The following is an 11461-nucleotide window of genomic DNA, read 5'->3' on the forward strand; positions in this document are numbered from 1 at the left end:
GCGTGCGTGCGGGGGGGGGGTGTTCCTTGAGCTGCGGTGCACGGGATGCGCATGCTCATGTATTTAATTCCTCTGGTCGCTCACGCCACGGTAAAATCATTAACCACACCCACGCCAACACCCCACCACGCTGCTAGAGTGTAACAAGCCGTTTGTTTTAATAAATAACTCGTAAACATAACATTTCATTGACATGGACATCGAGTAGGCCTAGAGGAGAGTCGTCGGTGTTTTTACCAGGCCGGTGAAAAACAACAAAAAAATCTACTACAAGAAGCTGTGGAAACTGGAAACTAAGTCAGGTGTTGGCTTGGGCTACGCTACTGTTGGCTTATTTAGCTCAGTGGTTTTCAAGGTCCATTTGCCTATTTATTCGGCTTTTGAGCAACGGACCACCATTTGATGACATTTAGCCCTATATCAGACCCATTTGAGCCACGGACCACCATTTGATGACATTTAGCCTCTCAGACCCATTTGAGCCACGGACCACCCTTTGATGGGTGCTTGTAGATCGGTTGCTTCCATTATTTCTTTAAAATGTTTGAAAATGAAAATATATGAACATTTTCAACATGGAGACTATTTATGACTTATCCCTAAAAAAAAGTATCTCAAATACTTGCCGATTAGGTAATTGTGACAGGCCTAAATCCATCTGGTTGTGTTTTATTATATCATGTTCTGTAATCAGTTAGGGTTGACTATAGACTTTCTTTTAGGAACAAGATCATCAATGCGGTGAAGAGCATGTTTCTAGCCAATGGAGCAACTATTTCTGCTCACCTTTGGAGTTGCATCACATCACAGCAAGGTACATCACAGCAAGGTAACTATACCACACACACACACACACACACACACACACTGATCATATTGTTTTATGAACAAAGTAGTAATGAGCATTTCTTTCTTTTCTTTAGGACGTTGCTGGTCTCCTGTGTGGCTCCATCTGGTCCTAAGCAGCCATCTGGAGGTCACCAGGGTTCTGAGTCACTCAGATCCTGACTGGTAGTGGTGATATGTAGATGTGATCAATCAGGGCTCTTTGAAAATAATAAACAAAACAAATGTATAAATAACTAGATCATAATATAAATAAACAATTAAATTGATAAAACGAACGTTAAAAAAATAGATAAAGTAAATAGAAGTAAATTAAAGTAAATTTAAATAGTAAATAAAATTAGTAATACATTTAAAAAAATGCATAAAAATAATTGGTAATAACATAGTAATACATAAAACAAATACAATTTGTAATAGCATATTAATTCATAAAAAAATAAAATTAGTAATAACATAGTAATGCATGCAATAAATATAATTAGTAATATAGTTATATATAAAATTACTAATAACAGTAATATATAAAATAAATGCATAATTTTTTTAATTTGTAATAACATAGTAAGACATAAAACAATTAAAATTTGTAATAGCATAGTAATACATCAAATGAATACAATTACTTATACAATTGTAGAATTAATTAATATATATATATATATATATATATAATATATATATTGCCAGCAGTCAGGTGGACTGTAGACTGCAGCTGTCCCAATGTAGTAGGCCTATACTGTGTTTTGACCCAACTGGCCTCCAAGCTAAAAAATAATTGTAACTAGAAAAAGTGCCCTTCTGGGCACAGGTCTCCACCAGGATTTCTTCCTCAACCTAGTGTGAATATGCGTGCACAGTTTCATTGCAATCGGGCGCTGCGTTGAGGAGTTGTGGCGATTTGTACAAAGCGGGCTACTCCTGAAAACTGTAGGAGCCAATCGTGGCAAATCAGGATGGAATATGATAAATCAAACAAACCTGTCTTGATCACATGACTATGGAGATCATGTGTACCGATTTGCGTGAAATTTGGATAAAATCTGAAGGAGTAATAATAGAAAATGTGTTTTACATAATGTCAGCGTCCTGGTGGCGCTATAAAGAGCAGATGTGAAGAATTCCAGGCAAAGGTTTTTCCTTGGCCTCTAGGGAGTTGGCATACAAAGTTATCCACAGATCCGTGCAGTTAGAGGTAAAAACACTTTCCGGCCAGTTATAGCGCCACCTTGAGGCTGAGTTGAAATTGTTCATGTGGCATTTCGTCCTCGGCCTAGTGGGAATGTGGGTGCACAATTTCACGGAAATGACGCGATGTGTTCATGATTTGCAGCATTTTGTTTGAAACTGAGCACTCCTGTGAACTTTGGAAGCCAATCTTAACCAATCAGGATGGAGTCTTAAAAATCTGAAAGACCGGTTTCGTTGAATGGCTCTAGAGAGACTGTACCAATTTGCGTGATGTTTGGACAAAATGTGTAGGTGTACTGTGCAAAAACTTGTTTTGCACAAAGCGGCCTCCTGGTGGCGCTATAACAGGCCGTTCTGGAAAGTTTGGGGCAGAGGTTCATCGTTGGCATCCAGGGAGTGTGTGTGCAAAATTTGGCATCGACCGGGTTAACGGTGGCTGAGATTAGCTGCTCACGGACACACGGACGGACACACACACGGACGGACGGACGGACACACGGACGGACGGAGTGCAAAACATACTCTCCCCCCATGCCTTCGGCCTGGTGGAGACAATAAAAGTATTATGTTTGTAATATGTTTCATGTTGATTGTAATGTATTCATGATGCCATATATCTGTAAATATTCATTTTTTTCTTAATAAATTATTGCATTTATACCCGGGTGTCCGTTATGGGTCCATTACCCCTAGATCAAATGGTTCATATCAAGGATGAGGAATACAGTGGTACTATTTACATGTTTAAGGAATATTTAGTTATAGTTAATGTATTTTACACATTTAGACCTTCTAAAACCTAGCCTAAGGTTTTCCGAAAACCTTCAAATTATTAAAACAATAAAAACTAGAAAAAGTGCCCTTCCGGGCACAGGTCTCCACCAGGTTATCCACAGATCCGTGCAGTTAGAGGTAAAAACACTTTTCGGCCAGTTATAGCGCCACCTTGAGGCTGAGTTGAAATTGTTCATGTGGCATTTCGTCCTCGGCCTAGTGGGAATGTGGGTGCACAATTTCACGGAAATCACGCGATGTGTTCATGATTTGCAGCATTTTGTTTGAAACTGAGCACTCCTGTGAACTTTGGAAGCCAATCTTAACCAATCAGGATGGAGTGTGATAAATCTAAAAGACCCGTTTCGTTGAATGGCTCTAGAGAGACTGTGTACCAATTTGCGTGATGTTTGGACAAAATCTGTAGGTGTACTGTGCAAAAACTTGTTTTGCACAAAGCGGCCTCTTGGTGGCGCTATAACAGGCCGTTCTGGAAAGTTTGGGGCAGAGGTTCATCGTTGGCATCCAGGGAGTGTGTGTGCAAAATTTGGCATCGACCGGGTGAAGTTTTTGCACAAAGCGGCCTCTTGGTGGCGCTATAACAGGCTGTCCTGGAAAGTTTGGGGCAGAGGTTCATCGTTGGCATCCAGGGAGTGTGTGTGCCAAAATTTGGCAACGACCGGGTTAACGGTGGCCGAGATTAGCTGGTCACGGACACACGGACGGACGGACGGACGGACGGACGGACGGACACACAAACGGACGGACGGAGTGCAAAACATACTCTCCCCACATGCCTTCGGCCTGGTGGAGACAAAAAGTTGAAAACCTCAGTCTGGTCAGTTCATGATGCAATATTTGCAAGCATGCAGTGCGACTGTGATATGGGATCCCTGATTCCCAGTAAATCAGGTGATACAGCACACCTCCTCCACTCCAGAGCCTTAGATATAGACAGTTACGCAAACTGCGTTCACTTCATGGGGCCAGTCCAATGGCGGCTATCCTACATAGACTTCTATTGAGAATATAGGGACAACAAACTGGGACAAGTCTCAATGCATTGGACTTATAAATCCCTTTATTTTAGATTGTTTTGTAGTAATAGCTAAACATTAAAGATACTTTAGTTGTTACTGTAGCCTACAGTGTACATGTACAATACTTTAAAACAGTTGTCATGTTGCACACATGCTTAAAATAGCTCTTGTTTGCGCCGCCCTCGTTGAAAACAAAGTATTTTGTGTGTGCATGTATGCCTCTTTAAAGTCTAATGAACATGTCTTATAAAATGAAACAAATTGCCTGTAAATGAGCTTATAATGGCAAACAAGTTAAAAAGAAAGATGTATTTCCAACTCGGTTTCTGCCCCCTCAATGTCGTAAGTCTTCTATTAGATGGCTCTTCGCTCTGTCGGTGACGTCTCTCGAGAGTCACGTCCATTCATTCATTGTATTTTTCTTCTGACTACACATGCCAGCAGCAGCAGCACGTCTCAAAGTATAGTTTGTATAACTTTGCAACAAGGATCAGACTCGACAATAATAGTTTCAGCGCGACGAAACACGCTAATAATATGGATTCATGTGTCGTGATGGTGTCAGTCAGATCATGGCTGACGAGGAGGATTTATTTCCTGATATTGACAACAAGCATCTTCTACGATGTTGTGGAAGGTAAGGTTATTATTACATCTGACCTGTTATTTTATTTACACTTATGGGAGTTGAGAGACGGTATCCGGAGTTTACCAACTCGCCGCGATTTAGTGCATTTTACAGTTTTACGTCACCTTCATTTAAATTGCATTGAATTGAGAGAGAGAGAATAGTTGTTTAGAGAAAGTTTGGAAATGAACTACAACATCTGTGGGTTTGTTTGACATGGCTATACTACAGTCACCGATGAAGACAGAATGTTAACATTGATGAAGAGTTTTCTCCGTGGCGACTTGGTAAACTGAGACAGCCTGGTAAATTTAAAGCATGGCTTTAAAGATGGCTGCAGGGTTTTGGACAACGGAAGGGAAGATGTATGAATGAATGAATATGAATGGAGTTGGACAACTTGGACTAGCTGATCAACTTCTGATGAGTCATGCCATGACTCATCATGGCATTGTTTTTCACAGCTAGGGGGGGGGGGACAACTTAAAAATGTTGATACCGGCTATGATGATGAAATCAAATGGAAGAAATTAAGCTATAGGCTATAAAAACATTTTATCCTCATGCAATGCAGATTATAGAGCGTGACAGGATAGGACAGCATGCGTGTACATGTTTATTACACTCCAAATATTATATACAAAACGTGTGTGTGTGTGTGTGTGTGTGTGTGTGTGTGTGTGTGTGTGTGTGTGTGTGTGTGTGTGTGTGTCTAAAGTTAATATACAACACTGTGTGACAACACCGTACCACGTACACTCACTGCTGAATGGAAATAAACCGCCACACAATAGAATATAGCATTAAAGTCAGAAGAAGAGCGTTAACGTTGCATTGGGTGACCTTGAAGGCTTGAACGGGTTGCTGTTTTATTGTGTTCTTCCTGCTCGCTCCACAACTGCGCCTCCCTCTCCCTAGCTGGAAAATCCCTTTTCGGGACCCTATAGCAGTGGTTCCCAAAGTGGGGTCCGAGGACCCCCAGGGGTCCTTGAAGGGGTTCCAGGGGGTCCTCAGCTAAATGATAGTTTGGAACCAAATGGACCCTTATGGGTCTAACTCTGAGAGTGTACAAATGGAACCAAATGGACCTGTTAGGTTCCATTTGTACACTAGTCTCTCAGAGTGGGCTCCTTGCAATTAAACGGGTTGAGAATCACTGCTATATTAGAGCCGTCAAAATCTTCTCTTATGGGGGTCCCTGGCATATCTCTTCAAATGGGGGTCCTTGACATGAGAAAGTTTGGGAACCAGTCCCTAGTGTACCTTTTCTGTATCTGGGATGTGGTATAGGGCAGCATATGGTACCTCTTAAACCCCAGGGGAGGGGGACCCCATTGGGGCTCAAGAGTTAACCATTTTCATATCAAGGCCCATTATTTATTCGACGTCTGAGCCACGGACCACCGTTTCATGAGATTTAACCTCTCAGACCCCAAAAATAAAGAATATTTTGTTATCGTTGGATACGTGTTTGTCCACAATTCCATGTTGTATTGATGTGGTATACCATAGCAGAGATTAACAGGCAAACGTTGATCAAAAATAACAATTCTTCTACATCTTGTAAATTAAGTAAATGCAGAACAATAAGTTAACTACGTAAAATGAAACCATTCATTCATTTTACGCTCCCAAGAGTTAAAGATCTACAACTACACTGTCAAATTCTTGGTTACAAACTCTCCATCATCTAGTAAAGTTGCAGTGGACCACCTGGAACCCCCCCAAGGACCTGCACTGGTTGAAAACCACTGGTATAGGGACGTGGTAACTAGGCAGATCCCCAATCCCAAATACAGAAAGGGTCAAATAGGGTCCCCGAAAGGGCTAGGAAAGTCCCACCTTCTAAATCCAGACAGTTTTCTTGAAAAGTCCATGTTTCTATGTCAGTCGTTCTCATACATTTTCATGTCAAGGACCCCCCATCTGAAAATATGTTGTTCTCTAGGGACCTTCCAGAAGCAAAGATTTGAGTTGAAAACGTTCGCTCCGAAAGAATATATATTCAAAGATTTGCACTAAATCTTTCACGATAAAATAAAAATAGCAGACCTACAAGCTCATAGCGCGGCATTCGGTATGAACAACAAAACTTAATTTCACCCACTGTGTTTTACACATGTAAACCTGGCTGTGATGTGACAGTAAAGATGATTCAGAATTTCAGATTCTGGCCTAGCAGTCCAGGCTCATCATGCGTGCCGCGCGTTCGAGTCCCGTTCATGACGACCTTTGCTGCATGTCTCTCCCCTTCTCTCTCTCTCTCTCTTTCCTGTTCCATCTCCACTTGAAACTACCAATAAAGAGAGAAAACCCAAAAACATATCTTTAATAAAAAATATATAATAACTTAATAAGCAAATACAGACGTTGTCCTAAGCACAAACATTAACCCATTCTGGGCGGGAACCCCTTTTGGTGTATTAAACACAACGTTATAATTTAGCTATTGAAAAATAGCAGATCTACAAGCTCATAGCGCGCCACCGAGCTTGTAGGTCTGCTATTTTTGAAAAATCGTGTGCCTCAAATTTGGAATATAATCTTTTCAGAACGAACGTTTTTAACTCAAATCTTTGCTTCTGGAGGGTCCCTGGAACATCATATTTTCAGATGGGGGTTGGAGGCCAATTACAGATCATTTTTGCGGTCCTTGACATGAAATATTATATTGAGTGATATACGTATGCCTAGAAACATAGGTATTTCAGAAAACTGTCAGGATTTAGAAGACATTTTTTTCAGGCCTAAATGGGTTAAATCAATGCCATTGACAATAAATGGACAGTTTTGAGTGCTTGTGGAAACACAAACATTGCGTAACACAAGCATTGAAGACGAAGTTGAGGACACAAATTGTGATTGGCCAGAATGAGATGAATGTAAACGATGTATAAGCGCGCCCCTCACTTCACACGGGTGTGTGTGTGTGTGTGTGTTTGTCGTTTCTTTAAAGGAGAGCATCACCACCATGTGACCGGCCCCTCTCAGGCCATCCTGGCCAGAGCAGGGGAGAACGTGACTCTCCCGTGCCGCATCGAGCCGTCCCGCCGGGACGCGGCCCGGCTGACCGTGGAGTGGTCCAGAGCGGACCTGGAGCCTGTGTACGTGCACGTCCGGCAGCAGGGCCACGACGTGTCCCACTCTGTGAACCCGCTGTACCGGGGCGGCCGGGTGGCGCTGTTCGTCCCGGAGCTCCCTCGGGGGAACATCTCGCTGATGCTGTCCGGGGCGCGTCTCTCCGACGAGGGCTCGTTCAAGTGCTTCGTTCCCAACCTGCACAGCAGCACTTTGGTCCAGCTCCGAGTCGGTGAGGCTTTTTTGAATTATAGCCAGCGCAATAATCTAATAATACGACACGGATGCTTTCCCGGTTCTTTATGAGTTGAACTGTAGAGGGGGAGAGAGAGTGAATCAGACTCAGTGAGCACAGTCTTGCGATCGAGAAAGGCCGTCATAGGCAGACCTGTGTCCGTTTAGAGAAGACAGACTATATGCACCCACTGCACACATGAAGTGGAAACTGAGCTACATTTCCTAACCATCTGTCCACTGTACCAAGACATGAAAACATGACAAATGACAAAAAACTCCCATATCTGCTGGGTTAGGGTTAGTGTGCAAACACAGCAGCAATAATTATATGTGAGTTGCTGTGATAGAAGGATATCAAATGGAACACAACCACCCTAGCTAAAGACTATAATCATTGTGTGTATTCCTGCACTATCTGCATCGAGTGATCTTGGTACACATAGACATTTATTTATTGGAGATTCTGACCTTCAATATTGTACATACATTTTGTTTTGACTGCATTGTTCCACGTTTTTGCTTTTGTGAGGATGTGAGGATGGGATTGGTTGAATTAATTTGCTTTATTGATTGATCTGACTGTGTGATCAGCTCAGTGGCCTTGTGGTTAGAGTGTCCGCCCTGAGACTGGGAAGTAGGGGTTCGATCCTCGGCCAGGTCATACCAAAGACCAAATGGGACCCAGTGCCTCCCTGCTTAACACTCATCATCAAGGGTTGGATTGGGGGTAAGTCCCTGCGACATACTAGCGTCATGTCCAGGGGGTGTACTTGTACATCAAGCTGCCTCACGCTACAGAAACAGGAGATAGGCTCCTGCCCCTATGGGCCTCATGGCTCGGCAAGGCTACTTACTGACTGTGTGATCTGTTTTTCCGCAGGGCTCGTGTCTCAGCCAGTGATCTTTATAAATGGACCAAAACAAGACGACGACGGCGTCTTTGCTTTGACCTGTGATTCCGGGTGCTGGCATCCACAGCCCGAGGTGTCTTGGCTGGACAGCGGGGGAAACCTCCTCTCCTCTGCTGACCCCTCTGTGACGGTCCGAGGTCCCGGCGACTGTTACACTGTCCGCAGGAACGTGACGGTGAGGGCAGGGCCGGGGCCCCGTGTGACCTGCAGGGTTCACCTGGCCCACATCAACCACACTGTGGAGACGCACCACGTCATCCCATTCCCAGGTAATGAACGCTTCCGTCGCTCATTAATGATCACTTCTGCCCAACTGATTTGTTCATTAACACTTTGACATGCAAGTTCACAAATAAGAGTTGTGCTTCAACATCCTTAGTGATCACTTCTGCCCAACTTCATTCATTAAAACTTTGGCATGCAAGTTCACAAATAAGAGTTGTGCTTCAACATCCTTAGTGATCACTTCTGCCCAACTTCATTCATTAAAACTTTGGCATGCAAGTTCACAAATAAGAGTTGTGCTTCAACATCCTTAATAAGCAATAGTTCCTATCATGACAGTGGGAAAAGCGGCACTGCATCAAAAACTTGACATTTCCATCTGATTTGGGCTTCTCACAGTACTGCGTGAAATTAATGTTATCAGATTTTGTTAAATGTTAGACAACAAAACTCCGTCAGCATATGTTTGTTGAGTTGATTTAAGTTAACATTTTGTTCAATAACCTAGATGATGATTATTATATAGTTATATAGTAGTCAGTCCATCAATGAGTCAGGAAATCAGTTCTTCATAATGCTCAAACTATTGTTGATGGTGTCATATTTTGGCTAAACATGAATTAGAAACGTTCAGAATAAAAGTAAGTCAACGTCCTAATGGTAACTGGAACAGACTTGTATGTAACAACCATTTCCTTCTGTCATTTCAGATCATAATTCCACTCAACCCACCAGTGTTGGCGTCATGACTGTCATTCGCAGTATCGTCATTCGCAATGTCATCATTGTCAGTGTTTTGGCATCTGTCGGTTGCATTGGCGGTTGCATTGCCTTATTTGCCTATTGCCTCCTGCGTAAAAAGGCTGTACCTGACAGCAAGACCTGTAAGTATGCATTTTTTTATTTTTTTTATTACATTTTTTTTTACATATTTATTTGTCCTTAAACTATTTAACTAAAGCTCTTAGATCTTTTATTTTCTGAGCACAACACCAGAACACAACCAACTTATAATGACTTATAATGACTCTTTTAGTTATACTGGATCTCTTCTCCACTAGTCCCTCCCTGACATTTAGTTCTACTGGATCTCTTCTCCACTAGTCCCTCCCTGACATTTAGTTCTACTGGATCTCTTCTCCACTAGTCCCTCCCTGACATTTATTTCTACTGGATCTCTTCTCCACTAGTCCCTCCCTGACATTTAGTTATACTGGATCTCTTCTCCACTAGTCCCTCCCTGACATTTAGTTCTACTGGATCTCTTCTCCACTAGTCCCTCCCTGACATTTAGTTCTACTGGATCTCTTCTCCACTAGTCCCTCCCTGACATTTAGTTCTACTGGATCTCTTCTCCACTAGTCCCTCCCTGACATTTAGTTCTACTGGATCTCTTCTCCACTAGTCCCTCCCTGACATTTAGTTATACTGGATCTCTTCTCCACTAGTCCCTCCCTGACATTTAGTTCTACTGGATCTCTTCTCCACTAGTCCCTCCCTGACATTTAGTTCTACTGGATCTCTTCTCCACTAGTCCCTCCCTGACATTTAGTTCTACTGGATCTCTTCTCCACTAGTCCCTCCCTGACATTTAGTTCTACTGGATCTCTTCTCCACTAGTCCCTCCCTGACATTTATTTTTACTGGATCTCTTCTCCACTAGTCCCTCCCTGACATTTAGTTATACTGGATCTCTTCTCCACTAGTCCCTCCCTAACATTTAGTTCTACTAGTTCTAGTTCATTATCGGGGACGGTACCCTCTCCTACATGTCGCCTGTAGGTGTATGTCTACAAAATTTGTCCTACACAAACATTAAATGCCATTGACAATTAATTAACAATTTTGAGTGTTTGTGTAAACACAAACATTGCGTAACAAAAAATATTGAAGACAAAGGTGAGGATGCAAAATTCCCGGAATGGGATGATGTTTGAAATTCTTTATTTAGGAACACCCCATTGAGAGATAGTATCTCGTTTTCGAGAGGTTCCCAAATGATGTATGATTATGTACGATGATAAGAGCGCCCCTCACTTCACACGGGTGTGACTTTCTTTTTTTAAATCTTTTCTTTGTTTCTTTGTTTCTTTGCTTTCGCCTGTATTTTATCTTTTTTATAGAGGGACAGACAGTAGGCTGACAGGAAATGGGGGACAGAGATGGGGGGGGGGGGGAGTGACATGCAGTAGAGGCCGTCGGGATCGGGAGCCACACTGCCGTACTTGGGCTACCGGCCAAGGTGCCTGGACCACTGAACCACGGCCCAGGCCTAAATCTTCTACTTTTGAACATGTTTGAGAATTGTGGGGCCCACACTTTGAAAACATGCGCATGTCTTTGAGTATCATAAAGAGCATTTACATAAATTGATGTGGTCGATGTTGTCGTTCTGTTTGTTCCACAGCAAATGGTGAGGAGAATGGTGGCGCTGTCCTGGAAATGGATCCGATGTTGGGAGAGAGGAACAACTAGAACAAGAAGAAGAAGAATCCGTCGTCGTATGCACTGATGACACCGATTAGGTCATG

The 11461-nt window shown here is 42.6% G+C and overlaps 1 protein-coding gene across 1 annotated transcript; it reads left to right on the forward strand.

The window, feature by feature from the left end:
- Positions 1 to 4362: 4362 nt before the first annotated feature.
- Positions 4363 to 11461, forward strand: LOC310875387 (butyrophilin subfamily 1 member A1-like). Its single transcript, XM_083788597.1, has 5 exons — positions 4363 to 4488; positions 7436 to 7789; positions 8675 to 8974; positions 9641 to 9814; positions 11338 to 11461. Exons 1-5 carry the CDS (start codon positions 4389 to 4391, stop codon positions 11403 to 11405), a joined length of 996 nt encoding a protein of 331 aa, XP_083644723.1. The 5' UTR covers positions 4363 to 4388; the 3' UTR covers positions 11406 to 11461.

The sequence above is a fragment of the Protomyctophum parallelum genome (genome assembly GCF_964188405.1).
Source record: "Protomyctophum parallelum genome assembly, chromosome: 18".
Lineage (NCBI taxonomy): Eukaryota > Metazoa > Chordata > Actinopteri > Myctophiformes > Myctophidae > Protomyctophum > Protomyctophum parallelum.